This window comes from Bubalus bubalis, chromosome 19 (assembly GCF_019923935.1).
Source record: "Bubalus bubalis isolate 160015118507 breed Murrah chromosome 19, NDDB_SH_1, whole genome shotgun sequence".
NCBI lineage: Eukaryota > Metazoa > Chordata > Mammalia > Artiodactyla > Bovidae > Bubalus > Bubalus bubalis.
In genome coordinates this window covers 71279537-71295131 of record NC_059175.1, presented here as the reverse complement: position 1 = coordinate 71295131, position 15595 = coordinate 71279537, and the positions used below count along the sequence as shown (strand labels likewise).

The 15595-nt window shown below is 51.2% G+C and overlaps 1 protein-coding gene across 1 annotated transcript in view; it reads right to left on the bottom strand.

Moving 5' to 3' along the window:
• LOC102398132 (palmitoyltransferase ZDHHC1) overlaps nt 1-15595 on the bottom strand; it is a 47759-nt gene continuing 32164 nt past the window's right edge. Inside the window, exons 16-20 of the mRNA XM_044932496.2 lie at nt 12407-12497; nt 9916-9950; nt 9404-9497; nt 2251-2323; nt 1-455 (exon numbers count right to left, since the gene is read on the bottom strand). Of these exons, the coding sequence (XP_044788431.2) occupies nt 1-455; nt 2251-2323; nt 9404-9497; nt 9916-9950; nt 12407-12497 (748 nt within the window). The remainder of the gene's footprint in view (nt 456-2250; nt 2324-9403; nt 9498-9915; nt 9951-12406; nt 12498-15595) is intronic.

Genomic DNA, 15595 nt, shown 5'->3' with positions numbered 1-15595 from the left:
CTACACGAGCTGAGGTGCCCTGTCCCCCAGCTCAGGGTCCTCCGGCATCATGATCATGGTGACGGGGGTGGGGCTGCTGGGCACAGGGGCCTTCGTGGGGGTGCAGACCCCCATCTCTCTGATGACCAGGGTCCCCTCCTCCCCGCACTCTTCCTTGATGCCAGGCAGGCTTTCAGGCGCCTGGACTAACGGCATCACCGCCAGCGTGCGGGGCACGTGCTGGACGTCCAGCTCGCCGTCCAGCCCTCCAGGGATGTTGATGACTGTGGACTCCATGGTCCAGGGCTCCTGGTGGCTGGGGACAGTGTCCTGGTGCATCTGGGGCCACACGTCCTGGTCACGGCCCTGCAGCGGGGACAGCAGCTGGAGGGTTTCCGGGACAGACTCCGCAGCTGGGATCCCGGTGGAAAAGGACACCTGGGCGCAGGACTCGGCTGGTTCGGGTCCCTGGGCTCCTGCAGAGAAAGGAGACGTCCCCGTGAGCACCTCAGGGCAGGGATGGGAGTGGAGCCCAGACACCACACAGGGCCCTGCACGCAGGCCCCCAGACAGCGGGGACCGGCATTGGCAGCAAAGCCCAGGCTCAGCCCTGTGCGCCTCTTCCTGCCCCTTTGCATGTCTGTAAGCTCTATTTCATTCTTTCTCAAACGTGTTTTGCTCATACTCAGCCGCATCTGACTCTTTGTGACTCCATGGACAGTAGCCCACCAGGCTCCTCTGTCCATGGGATTTTCCAGGCAAGGGTACCGGAGCAGGTTGCCATTTCCTTCTCCAGGGCATCTTGCTGATCCAGGGATGGAACCTGGGTCTCCTGCACTGGCAGTTGGGCCTTTACCACTGAGCCACCAGGGAAGCCCCTCAAATGTGTTTGGTAATTAATAGTTTTCTGTTCTCTTCAGATATTTTGAACTTGGTCTTTTATTTCTCTAAGCAAAGTAAACCCCGTAGTTATTTGGTGGTTTCACCTGCTGAGTCCCAAGGCCCTTGGGCTGTTTCTCCCGTGGTTTTGCTGACTCTCTCACTCAGGGGCCTTGTCTCCACAGGGTGTCAGCCACTTGGACAAGGAGCAGCCGGTTTTCCGTGTTCTGTCTGTGTCGTCCGCAAGGAAGCAGCGTTGCGTGATGAAGGGCGAGTCTCAGAGGGTCACCCCCTTTCACAAAGTCGGGTTGGCCGGGGTCCAAGAGTCAGCAGTGACTTTGCTCTCTTCCCCTCTCCCCAAGGGTTGAGGCTGGGGGTGGAGCGTTGGGGCCCTCTTGTTCACCTCTACACCTGGGGGTCCCAGTTTTATGGGATAACTTAACCCGTAAAGCAAGTCAGCCCTGGACTTGGCCCTCTGTTTCTGTCTCCTTCATGTCTGTGAAGGTTAAACTCAGCAGGGCTTGTGCCCTGGGCGTCTCTCTGGGCATCCCTCTGCCTCAGTCCCCGCCCGAGACTCCCTTACCTCCCAGCGGGTTCACCGCCCACAAGAGGCCCTCCCCACATGCGGGGCACACCCCGTGCCTTTCCTCCTTGGAGTCAGTCTGCTCGCTCAGGCTCACGGAACAACCTCCCTTCTTCTCCACCAGTTTCACTGACAGCACGTTTGTATTTTGTGGTCCTTACGTGGAACCACGTAGACATCAAACTAGCCCTCCCGGCCGCCAGCTCCCTCCCAGGGGTCGGAGGCGCCGAGCCCCGTGTCAGGCGTTTTGAAGAGTTAACAGCTCAGGTGTCCTGTGCTCAGGGGCACACGCTCGTGAGAGGTTAGCATCGTGAACGTTCATTGTTGAAAAGCTGAGTGGTGGGTGTTGTTCACACTCGGAAAGGACGAAGACTCACAAATGAAGAGGTCTGTGTGAAAGCTCTGGAGACCCTGGCGGGCGGGGTGCGGCAGAGCTGAGCCCGAGTGTCTGCAGGACCCTGCCCCGCGGCCACCACAAGCTCAGCCGCCGTCACTCTTGGGCTCCTCAGCTCTGGTGGGGCCACAGGAGAGGACACAGGGCGGCCCTCAGCCCGGGCAGATGTTTGCTGCTGCTGCTTAGACCCGTGCCCAGCTATTCCTCTGGAGCCCACCGCTGTTTGGCACGCAGGGGCAGGGGCTGTCTGCGGACCTCCTGGCAGGCTCCCCCTTGTCTGCATCACAGACACAAGGGTCCCAGCCCTAGCTTTCTCTGGCGGTTTCTCTCCTTCTTTTTCTTTTGAGAATATTGGACATTCTAGACAATCAAATGTAGGTAGATCTCGACGTGCCCAGACTGTGAAGGGTCTCACCTGAGGCGGAGGCTTGGTTTTCAGCCGTGTCTCCTGCTCGAAGTTGCTTTCTTTCTCTCTGATCCTTTGTGTTCTACAGAAAGAGAAATCACAGGGAATCCGTGATGTAGGGTTCGTCATACTGCCCAAGAGAACAAAACAGGTGACACTTTAGAGGATGCTTCAGAGACAGACGGGTCTGCGCCCCACGCCCCGTGAGCTGCGGCGGTCACCTAGAGCTTCAGAACCTTCCCCTCAACCTGGGGCTGGAACCCGGCAGCCTCAGCGAGAGGCTGACCCTCCTCCGGCCTGTGCGTCAGGACGGACACAGGTGTGCTTTGTCTGATGCGTGTGAGGGTCTCAGGAAGCCAGGGAGACCCCTGTGATTCCCAGCACGAGAAAGGCTGGCTGCTCCCTGTGCGGGGCTCTGCCTACCAAGAAGCCTGAGCATTTCACCTGTATCTGAACACAGGCGTGTGTCTCCTGCCCTGGCCCTGCAGACCAACGGCAGTATTGTCCTGCGTCCGCTGGCTGGCAGGTCGGAGGGGTGACCACAGTTCTTGCCAGACTCGCCAAAGGGTCAGGGATGCACTCACTCCAGCTTTCAGTGGCGCACGTGCGGTCCCAGAGACTGGGCCTGTGCAAAACTTCTGAGAGTCTGGACAGACTCACAAGAAGATCTCTTGCTGGGAGACTTCTCAGTCCAAACAGTCCAAACAGTCCAAACAGCACATCTGTAAATGCTCTCGACCCTTCCCTGGTCCAGGACTTTAAAATTATCATCAAAGTACAAATATCGATAGATAACGTGAGTGCGTGAAGATACAACTTCAGGGGAAACAAGGAGGGACTCCTCGCTGGGCCAGAAGCACGGATACCACAAGAGGAGAAAGCAGAGGCCCAGAGGAGGCTGCTGTGGACGGCGGGTGAGGCTCTCGTGGAATCCACCACGAGGGAGGCGGGGTGGCCGTGGGAGTGAGGATCCCGATGGATAGCTTGCTGGGGCCTCAGCAGGCCCAGCGGCCAGGCAGGCAGCAGGTGACTGCTGCAAAACCTCCTGAATCCACAGCAACAGCGGGGTGCCTGCCCCGCATGAAAACGGTAACCTCAGTGGACAGAGGGCAGTGTGAGCACACACACGTGCAAGGGCGTGGTGCCCAGGAAGCGGAGGTGGGTCGAGGTGTCACCAAACACCCAAGCGCCGCTGGGAATCAGGAGCAAAGCGCTGCTGTGGGGTGAAGAGGAGAACGCGACGCAGCGGGTGGATGAGGCGCAGGAGGGTGTGGAGCAGAGCCTGTAGGAGGACATGGGGGCTGGTGGGGGGGGGCTGTGCATCAAAGCACACGGGGGTCTGCCAAAGGAGAGCGGGGCCGTCAGAAGCTGCAGAAGCTTGCTCTCCACCGAGGGCTTCCCAGGTGGCATTAGTGGTAAGGAACCTGCCTGCCAGTGCAGGAGAGGTAAGAAATACAGGTTCAATCCCTGGACCAGGAAGATCCCCTGGAGGAGGAAACGGCAAGGCACTCCAGTATTCTCGCCTGGAAAACCCCATTGACAGAGGAGCCTGGTGGGCTACAGTCCACGGGGTCCAGCTGCAGCTTCAGGGGAGGGCAGCCCCACTCCCCACGCTGTGCAGTGTTGGTGGCTGGCGCGCCGCGCGTGGGGGGCGTGCACTCTGGCTGGCCTGGCCCTGCCCTGAGGGGTGGGCACAGCTGCTGTCCTGGTTCTGGCCCCCTTGGCAGCAACAGCCTCCCAAGTGCCGCCCAGTGGAAGACTTAAAGAGACAGGACCTTCCCCCTCCTGCTTGCAGCCAGACAGTCAAGGATGTCTTCCCCAGGCCACGGGCTGACCAGACAGGCAATGGAAGAAAATTTTCAGTGGCAAGAAACACACTCTTTGCAAAATTCAGCCTTCAACAGGCAAAAATCTATAATCCCCAAGGAACAAATCTGACTTCCATCATTATCACGATTTATTACGAAGAAATAGGAAGTCTGGACTTTCAAGTTAATAGTCAAGAATATTAAATCAGCTGTCTCAGAAATACTCAATGAGTCAGGGGACATCAAGGATGAAGAATTAAAGGACATCAGGATAATAGTGTAAGAACAGATCAGAATATCAACAAAGAAGTAGAAATTATGGACAGAAACTAAACAAATTCTAGAGCTAAAAAGTACAACAATTGAAATTTAAAAATTCACTAGAGGAGCTCAACAGATTTGACCAGTGAAAAAAGCATCCAAAAAAAAACTTGTCTAAACTGAAATTATTAATATCCAGTCTGAACTGTAAAGAAAAAACAATGAAAGGAAGTGAACGGAGCCTGGTGGGCCTGTGGGTCTCCATCAAAGGTATCAAGATATGCCTTGTAGGACTCCCAGGAGGAGGAGAGAGAAACAGAGCAGAAAAATTGCTGAATAAATAATGAAAACTTCCCAAAATGGATAAAAACATGAATCTACACATCCAATCTACCTTCTCCATGAAGAGTATGAAGAGGCAAAAAGATAGGACACTGAAAGAGGAACTCCCCAGGTTGGTAGGTGCCCGATATGCTACTGGAGAAGAGGGGAGAAGTAGCTCCACAAAGAATGAAGAGACAGAGCCGAAGCAAAAAATCCACAATGCCCAGCTGTCAATGTGACTGGTGGTGGAAGTAAAGCCCAATGCTGTAAAAAATATTGCGTAGGAACCTGGAATGTTAGGTCTGTTAATCAAGGTAAATTGGAAGTGGTCAAACAGGAGATGGCAAGAGTGAACACCTACATTTTAGCAATCAGTGAACTAAAATGGACCAGAATAGGTGAATTTAATTCAGATGACCACTGTATCTACCGCTGTGGGCAGGAAGCCCTTAGATGAAGCGGAGTAGCCGTCATAGTCAACAAAAGAGTCTGAAATGCAGTACTTGGATGCAATCTCAAAAATGACAGAATGATCTCTATTCGTTTCCAAGGCAAACCATTCAATATCATAGTAATCCAAGTCTATGCCCCGACCAGTAATACCAAAGAAGTAGAAATTGAATAGTTCTATGAAGACCTACAGGACCATCTAGAAAGTGAAAGTGAAAGTCACTCAGTTGTGTCTGACCCTTTGTGACCCCACGGACTATACAATCCACAGAATTCTCCAGCCCAGAATACCAGAGTGGGTAGCCTTTCCCTTCTCCAGGGGATCTTCCCAACCCAGGGATCAAACCCAGGCCACCCACATAGCAGGCAGATTCTTTACCAGCTGAGCCACAAGGGAAGCCCAAGAATACTGGAGTGGGTAGCCTATCCCTTCTCCAGGGGATCTTCCCAACCCAGGAATCAAACTGGGGTCTCCCGCATTGTAGGTGGATTCTTTACCAATTGAGCCCCCAGGGAAGCCCTTCTAGACCTTCTAGAACTAACACCCAAAAAAGATGTCCTTTTCATCACAGGGGACTGGGATGCAAAAGTAGGAAGTAAAGAGACACCTGGAGTAACAGGAAAGTTCGGCCTTGGAGTACAGAATGAAGCAGGGCAAAGGCTAACAGAGTTTTGCCAAGAGAACACACTGGTCAGAGCAAACACCCTCTTCCAACAACACAAGAGAAGACTCTACACGTGGACATCACCAGATGGTCAACACCGAAATCAGATTGATTATATTCTTGACAGCTGAAGATGGAGAAGCTCTACACAGTCAGCAAAAACAATACTGGGAGCTGACTGTGGCTCAGATCACGAACTCCTTATTACCGGATCCAGACTTAAATTGAAGAAAATAGGGAAAACCACTAGATCATTCAGGTATGACCTAAATCAAATCCCTTACAATTATACAGTGGAAGTGAGAAATTGATTCAAGAGATTAGATCTGATAGACAGAGTCCCTGAAGAACTATAGATGGAGGATCGTAAGTTGTACAGGAAGTGGTGATCAAAACCATCCCTAAAAAAAAGAAATGCAAAAAGGCAAAATGGCTGTCTGAGGAGGCCTTACAAATAGCTGAAAAAGAAGAGACGCAAAAGGCAAAGGAGAAACAGAAAGATATACCCATCTGAATGCAGAGTTCCAAAGAATAGCAAGGAGAGATAAGAAAGCCTTCTTAAGTAAACAATGCAAAGAAATAGAGGAAAACAATAGAATGGGAAACACTAGAGATCGCTTCAAGAAAATTAGAGACACAAGGGAGCATTTCATGCAAAGATGGGCTCAATAAAGGAAAGAAACTGTATGCACCAAACAGAAGCAGAAGATATTAAGAAGAGGTGACAAGAATACACACAAGAACTATACAAAAAAGATCTTCATGACCCAGATAACCACGATGGTATGGTCACTCACCTAGAGCCACCATCCTGGAGTGTGATGTCAAGTGAGTCTTAGGAAGCATCACTACTAACAAAGCTAGAGGAGGTGATGGAATTCCAGCTGAGCTATTGCAGATCCTAAAAGATGATGCTGTGAAAGTGCTGCACTCAATACGCCAGCAAATTTGGAAAACTCAGCAGTGGCCACAGCACTGGAAAAGGTCAGTTCTCATTCAAATCCCAGAGAAAAGCAATACCAAAGAATGTTCCAACTACCGCACAATTGCACTCATCTCACACACTAGCAAAGTAATGCTAAAAATTCTTCAAGCCAGGCTTCAGCAGTACATGAACTAAGAACTTCCTTCCATATGTTCAAGCTGGATTTAGAAAAGGAAGAGGAACCAGAGATCAAATTGCCAACATCTGTTAGATCATAGAAAAAGCAAGAGAATTCCAGAAAAAAAAAATCTACTTCTGCTTCATTGACTATGCCAAAGCCTTTGACTGTGTGGATCACAGCAAACAGTGGAAAATTCTTCAAGAGATGGGAATACCACCTTACCTGTTTCCTGAGAAACCTGTATGCAGGTCAAGGAGCAACAGTTAAAACTGGACATGAAACAACAGACTGGTTCCAAATTGGGAAAGGTGTACATCAAGGCTGTATATTGTCACCTTGCTTATTTAACTTATATGCAGAGTACATCATGCAAAATGCTGGGCTGGATGAAGTACAAAGTGGAATCAAGATTGCCGGGAGAAATATCAATAACCTCAGATATGCAGGGGACACCACCCTAATAGCAGAAATTGAAGAGGAACTAAAGAGCCTCTTGATGAAGGTGAAAGAGGAGAGTGAAAAAGCTGGCTTATAACTCAGCATTCAAAAAACTAAGATCATGGCATCTGGTTCCATCACTTCATGACAAATAAATGGGGAAACAATGGAAACAGTGACAGACTTTATTTTCTTGGGCTCCAAAATCACTGCAGATGATGACTGCAGCCATGAAATTAAAAGATGCTTGCTCCTTGGAAGAAAAGCATATTAAACCAACCTAGAAGGCATATTAAAAAGCAGAGACATTACTTTGCCAACAAAGCTCCCATATAGTCAAAGTTATGGTTTTTCCAGTAGTCATGTATGGATGTGAGGGTTGGACCATAAAGAAGGCTGAGCGCCAAAGAAGGACTGATGCTGAAGCTCCCATCCTTTGGCCCCCTGAGGTGAAGAGCTGACTCACTAGAAAAGACCCTGATGCTGGGAAAGATTGAAGGCAGAAGGAAGAAGGGGATGACAGAAGATGAGATGGTTGGATGGCATCACCGACTCAATGGACATGTTGAGCAAGCTCCAGGAGATGTGAAGGACAGGGAAGCCTGGTGTGCTACATTCCATGGGGTCACAAAGAGTCAGACACAACTGAGCGACTGAACAACAGCAACACAGTCAAGAAGCTTAACTTAACTCCAAGCAAGATAAACTAAAAAAACCTCTCAGTGAGATATATTACAGCCAATTTCTTAGAACCTAAAGAGAGAATTTTGAAAGCAGCAAGAGAGAGAGCTAATCACAAAGGAGAGCTCCTCAATGTGATAAACAGTGACTTCTCATCAGATTCCATGCAGGCCAGAAGGCATTGGGGTGGCATGAGATCATGAAGGGGGAAAAAAAAAAACTGCCAACCAAGAATTCCAAACCCCCCAAAGCTATCTTTTAAGAATGATGGAGAAACTAACATTTTCAGGTAGCTGGGCTGAGGGACTTTATCACAATAGACCTGCCATACAAGAAATGCTAAAAAGACTTACACAGTTTACTAGTCTCTCCACATTCTTCAGGTTAAAATAAAAAGATGCTGCTGCTGTTGCTGCTGCTGTTAAGTCGCTTCAGTCGTGTCCGACTCTGTGCGACCCCATAGACGGCAGCCCACCAGGCTCCCCCGTCCCTGGGATTCTCCAGGCAAGAACGCTGGAGTGGGTTGCCATTTCCTTCTCCAATGCATGAAAGTGAAAGGTGAAAGTGAAGTCGCTCAGTCGTGTCCGACTCTTAGCGACCCTATGGACTGCAGCCCACCAGGCTCCCCGTCCCTGGGATTCTCCAGGCGAGAGCACTGGAGTGGGCGCTGCTGCCCTCTCCGTAAAGGTAACTACGTATGTTAATTTATCAGCCAGTACTGTTGTGCTTGGATGCGTAATGCTTCCCCTTTTCTATATGATTTAAAGATAGAAACATAAAACAGTAATTATAAATCTTTGTTCATGGGCACACAGTATACAAATATGTAATCTGTGACATTAACAACATAAAGGAGGAGAGATGGAAATGTATGAGAATAGAGTCTTGGAACACTATTGAATACTGAATTAAAATACTACTGAAACTGAATTAGTATTATTCAATAAAGTATAACTTTATTGTTATAAATTTAGAATGTTCATTGTAATCCTCAAGGTAACCATTAAGATGACTAAAGACCATGTAGAAAAGGAAGAAGGTAATCAATGGGTACCGCATAAAAGTTCAATTAAATACAGAAAGTCAGTTGTATTTATTCGACTCCTAATGGAGGAATTGAGGAACAATATATATATAATAGCTGAGTAGCAGAAGTAAATCCTTATCTACTGGTTAATTACCTTAAACATGAATGAAGCAGGAAACACTAGAAATCCCATGGGAATTGGGGAGCCAGACCCCTGCTTCACACCGCACACACCAACCACAGATAGGAAAGGACCCAGCTCTCAAGATCAAAATGTTAAACTTTCGGTAGGAAGTATCGAAGACTCTCCTTTAGGTTTTTGGGTGCAAGATTTGTGAATACAGCCCCAAAGCACTATCTTTAAAATATTCGTAATTGTGACTCCCGGGCCCGCGGGCTTACCTGGGGTGGTGGGGAGCTCTCGGGGGTGACGGTGCTGACGGAGCTCAGGCTGGAGCACCTGGAGAGCGGGGGCAGGAACTCCTTCCGCTTGACTCTGCCCGACGAGACAGACAGACATGGGGCGGCGCCACGAGGGAGCCGGGGGGCGGGGCTGGGGGTGTCTGAGGGCTGCAGGGGAGAGTGTGTGTGTGCCCGTGTGCATGTGTGCGTGCGCTCACGCGTGTGTGCTCGTCTGCATGTGTGTGAACCGTCGGAAGGGCTGCCTACACTTCCACAGACAGAAGTCAAACGAGTGTGATGCCTGGTGTCCAGCTCAGGCGCCAGCCGTGAGCAGGGTGACCGTGAGGGGTCGTGCCTTCCAGGCTGGGGCAGAGCTGAGAGCCAGAGTCAGTGACTGAAATCCGCACAGGGGTTTCCTGCCCCAAATCTCCTTCACAGATGCTCGCTCTCCTAGGAGACCTGCGCCGAGGCGCACCCCCAGCCCCCGTCGGGTAGAAAGTCTGGCAACTCACCGCACTGCGGACGCGCTTCGGCCGGCACTAGCTTCCTGCGGGCAGGAGGGGAGGACCAGCCGGTCAGGAGGAGCCAAGCCCCACCCTGGATGTCATGTCAGGGCGCCTGGGGGCCCCGGGTCCAGGGAGGGCGCTGGAGGATGGCGCCCGGCCCCACCCTCGAGTTCTGGCTGAACTGCGTCCCCTCCCTTCCGTGATTGAAGTCCTGTCCCTCGTGACGCAGCATGTGACCATTCTTGGAAACGGGGCCCCACGGAGGCTATTAACAGTGGAGCCAGGTCACCCGTGTGGGTCCCGGAGCACGAGGCCTGATGTCCTGGCCTGTGCCAGGTGCCCTGGCGGTGCCCTGACCGCAGACTTCTAACTCCAGGATGGGAGAAGGAAGTGAGCTGCCTGGCCAGCCTCTGCAGCCCCAGCAGAGAAACACACGCCTGCGCTCACTTCTCCTTGGTCAGGGCGGGAGCAGGACAGCCCCAGCTCTGAAGGCGCCCACCTAACTCCTGGGCACAGGCCTGGCCTCCCCGCCTCTGGCTCAGACGTGGCCTCCGTAGATTGGAGCCTCACGGGCAGGTGTGTGGTTACGCCTCCTGTCGCTGTCATCTGCGTGTCCTCTGGGCCTGATTCTGGGCATCTTTTCAGGTGCTCATTTGCCACCCATAGATCGCTTCGGTGAAGAGTTCGTTAAAATCTACAGTTTGAACTGTGGTGTTGGAGAAGACTCCTGAGACTCCCTTGGACTGCAAGGAGGTCAAACCAGTCAATCCTGAAGGAAATCAGTCCTGAATATTCATTGGAAGGACTGATGCTGAAGCTCCAATACTTTGGCCGCCTGATGTGAAGAACTGACTCATTGGAAAAGACTCTGATGCTGGGAGGGCTTGGGGGCAGGAGGCGAAGGGGACGACAGAGGATGAGATGGTTGGATGGCATCACCGACTCAATGGACATGGGTCTGAGTAAACTCCAGAAGCTGGTGATGGACAGGGAGGCCTGGTGTGCTGTGGTTGATGGGATCACAAAGAGTTGGATACGACTGAGCGACTGACCTGAACTGAACTGAGGTTATTTCAGATTTTTGTTTTTATAAACAACGTTACAGGGAACATCTCTGTCATAGAGCTTTGTCTGCTTTTCTGAGGTTGGGCTTTAAGTTACTGGTGGTAGACAGCCGATGCGCCACGTGCTGAGGCTGCAGCAGCGGGCCGTCTCCTTTAATCGTCACCCGCACACTCGGAGGTGTGCGCGGGGCCCCCTGCCCAGGTAACTGCAGAACAGGGTCGGACCCGGGAAGCCTTCGAGTCTATTTTAATTCTTGGGAGTGCAATTCCTGGGTCCAAAAGCTTTATCAGTGAGTTTACCCAAAGGAAGACCCTTTAAAAGTAAACCAGTGACCTAACATGCCTCATGGTGACTGAACTTGCAATTTCAGAGTGCGTCTCAAGGTCTCCTCTCACACACAAAGGAGACGGGTGGTAACTTGCAGTCGTCTCACGAAGGACGCGTGGGTCTTCTTCCTCTTTCACAGGTAGCACTCTGTGCGCCATACCAAAGGGAACCCTACACAGGAAATCTTAACACAAGACCACACGCGATTCATCCCAGAAGCAGTGAACGGGGAGAAACGCGTGTGTGTCTGAGTGCCCATCTGGACCTGAGAATGGACACAGAACCCTGCTTCACCCACACAAACACGTGTCTCAAAAGTGAACACAGACCCACATGCAGGAGGTCAAACCCTCACCTTCACCCGGGCTGGGGCTCAAGCACGACATCAGGTAAAAGTGGTGAGTGCGGACCCCGTGTCTTAAGGGGAAGCTTTCAGCTTTTCATCACTAGGTAAGATGTTAGCTGTGAGTTTTCAAGGTGCCCCCTGAGGGAATGGGGATCTTGTCTTTGCGTTCCCAAGCTGGGGCTGTTTTAAAATCATGAAAGGGACTTTGTTGCTGTCCGGTCCTCGCTCTGCAGTGACCGCCGCATCCATACGATGGTTGTCCAACCCTAACCAGACCCAGGCCTCAGACGCGGTGCCCACTGGACAGATGCAGCGTCTCCAGACGGCCACACCCAGGCCTGCGAGGACCGGCAGGAACTGACCAGCCTCTGCTGCTGAAGGCTGACCCGGTGAGGGCCCAGGACCAGCACATCCTCAGGGGCGGACCATGTCCACGCTGCTGCCCCGGGAGGCCTCGGAGAGCCTTGCGCTGCGTGCCCGCGGGCTGCTGAGCCCACGAGGGGCGAACCCGCAGCAGATGGGCTGGGGCCACGCAGACACAGTGCGCTTGGCCCTACAGGCCTCCGTAGCCTGTGGTCTGCACCTGCTTCTCTCACACGCGTGCCCACCACTTTCCCGGGCAAGTGGCACGCCCCGAAACACTGCAAACGCTTAAAGTGAGCACGTCAGACCAGCACCTCCTGTGCCGTGCAGTCCTCTGCGGGGTCCTGGGGTGGCCGTGCCCCTGCCTCTGGCCCCCACCCCCCGCACCAGGCTCACCTGCTGTGACAAGCAGCTGCTGGCATGGATGTTGAGGTTGGAGACCTGCCAGTGGTCCAGGGCTGCTGGCAAGAGTTGCATGGACTTCACGCTGGTGGGGACGCACAGGAGAGAGAAAGCGCATGTGTCAGCAAACGGGGATTCTTGGGGGCCCAGAAAGTCTCTCTGTCGTGGTTCTCCATTTTCCTGAGGACCTCACAGCTTGGGATGGGTCGCGGGATCCCCCTGCCCCAGAAAAGTCAGAAAGCAAGCAGCCCTGCTGATCCCCGGAGCCTCCGACATGGACGGAGAACCGGGGCCTCCTGTCTTAAGCCCCCGTTTTGTGGGAATTCGTCGCACTGAACCTAAAATGCCACAGGAGGGTCACGTTGAATTATCCACATGTGGTCACCTGAGCCTTGAGGAATGGAGGGCCCGGGAAGGCTAGCTGAGATAGATCGGAACATGAGGAGGACTGGGACTGCTGTGGCTGGCGGGAGGGGCGCAGCAGGAGGGTGTGAGCCCGTCTCCCGGCGCTCCTGGGGTCCTCCCCTGCGGGGTCAGAGCAGAGACCAGGCTCACCTGGCCGGGTTTCTGCTCCAAGGAAACCATGAGAAGATGCATGCTGGTGTGTCTTCACGTGTGAGACCATAATCCTTGTTCATATTCTCATCCTACCCACTTAACCTTTCAGAACAGACGAAACAGTCCAGAAGAAACTCTCTCAGAAATGGCCCAGCCACCGCCCCCAGGGGTACTTTGTAACGTCCTCCGTAGAGGCTTTCCTCTGAAACGTGCCCGCGGAGCTCCCACACCCCGCACGGGTGTGTGCTGGGCGTGTTCCTTCCTTTGGCAGGTGTCACGAGGCTTAGAAACGTCCTCTGATCGCTGTGAACTCGACCCCACTGGCTCTAACTGGCTCTAAGAGGGTCAACCTCGGGAGTGGGGCTGGGAATGGCCGTCAGCAGTGCCAATTTGCTCAACTGGACCCAGAAACTGCTTTACCTGGAAAACATTCCCTGCAACAAAAGACTACAGAATTTACTTCCCATCTCATCTAGCGGATTTGTAACTTACTTGTATCACATTTTACCCATTGCTAACCCTTGATTAAATAGGGCGGGCTCCTCTTCCAGGAGAAGGAACACAAGCTGGATTGGAAATGAAAACAAATGTTCCCGTAGATATGCACGTGGCACCTGCCCAAGGGGGGTGAGTGTACCCGTAAAAGTCTTGTTATTTTCTTTTAACAGAAAGAACCTCACAATACATGAGGTAAAACAAGAAGCTCCTAAGGAATCGTATATGCTCACTCTTTTATAAAATAAAACATTGTGTGTATATATATATATGCACAGAAAAGGTACTGGAAAGAAAGATGTAAAAAATACAAATCAATGTCCCAGCAACAGTTATTAGTGGGTGGGGAAATCTGTGTGTTTCTGCTTTTATACTGGGAATTTGTATTTCCAAATTTTGTATAATAAATACACGTTGATTCTAAAAAAAAAAAAAAAAATTAAGGCAAAGGTCTACCATCCTGGTTCCAGTTAAGTTTCTGTCTTTCTTACCAGAAAAGGAAAAAATAGAAAAAGTTCTTAGATTTTACTTAAAGGATCATGGTTAAATGATATTTTGAAGTGAAATTCAAAATGATGTGGATTTACATGTTAGTATTGCCAATCAGATTTCTAAGGAAGAAAACCTGGAAGAAAAGTTATTGGGTTGTTTGAAAGAAAACAGGCCTTGCACGGTGAACTGCATTTCCTGGCCAACTGCTAACTAAGCAAGAACCTCAGGAACGCTCAGCCTTTGGGACACTGCCGAGTGCTGTCTTTCTCTAAGCTCCCCGCTCCTGGGGTTCTGTGGGCCCTCTCTGCCCCTCTGAATGCAGGACAGGGACGCAGTGACCCCAGGGCCACAGCCCTGGTGCCCCCCCCAGCTCCAGGCGCCCCTCCTGAAGTCACTCCAGGCCCCTTCCCCGCCCCCAAAGGAGATGACTCTGTGCCCCCACCTGGGGCAGCGACGCTGGGAGGAGCCTAGTCCCCCGTGAGTGAAGGTGTATTCAGCACAACGCCAACCCCAAATGCAAGTGACTTGGAACTGGACAAAATCACTTGAAAGTTTACACGGAAAAACAAATGTGCGAGAATTGTCAAAAAATGTGAAAAATGAGAAAGGCTTGGGAAGAATTTGTCTACTAGGGAGTAAAGAGAGGCTGCAGAAGAAAGAGATGACGGAGGCAGAAGCAAGTGCGTCCAGACACGGAGGGTCAGCGGGCCATCTATGCCATGGGGATCACTGAGCTTGTCCCCTCTCTCGTTGTATCCAAAAGCTAAGATGGCCTGAGGATCAAAGTGCAAAGGAAGCAAGTAAAACTGCAAGAATATTACAAAGATTGGAGGAATGTTTGGAAAACTCAGAAGCAAAGAAGGTTTTTAAAAGACAAAATAAAAATTTGACACACTTGGCTTCAGAAAAATTTGTGACCTCTACATTGCAAAAGACACAATAAACTTTTTAAAACGACAGATTGGATGAAATATATTTGAGACACAAAGAACAAAGAATTAATCAGTATTTTCAATAGTCAAAGAGCTCTTAGAATGGATAATATGCAAATACCCCAGTATAAAAATGGGGAAAATATTTGAAAACCTAATGCAATGCACACAAGAGAGATTGTCGAACAGTCAAGACAGATGGAATGATGTACGTTCCCACTGGTGTCAAGAGGAATGCACATAGAAACAATTGTTTTACTTGGATAAAACCAAATATACTGTTCTTATGCTGCAGAGTCTGGGGAAATTGGTGGTCCCTCTAGCTTTGGGGAAAGTCATCGTGAAGACTTATGAAGATGTAGCACAGGCAGCCCTTTGCCTTCGGACGTCCGACAGCAGTAAAGCCGCTGTACCTGACAACAGGGCCCCTCAGGGGCTCCGCGGTGAAGCGCCCAGCTGCATTGCACAGGACGCGGGCTCGGTCCCTGCATCAGGAAGATCCCCTGGAGAAGGCCATGGCCACCCACTCCAGGCTTCTTGCCTGGAGAATTCCATGGACAGAGGAGACTGGCGGGCTACAGACCACAGGATAGCAAAGAGTCAGACACGACGGAGGCGACTCAGCACACGTGTGCAGCTGACAATGTGGGCACAGAGACACTCCCAGAGTGCTGTCAGAACAAACCACCAGGAGGCCAGAGCCTCC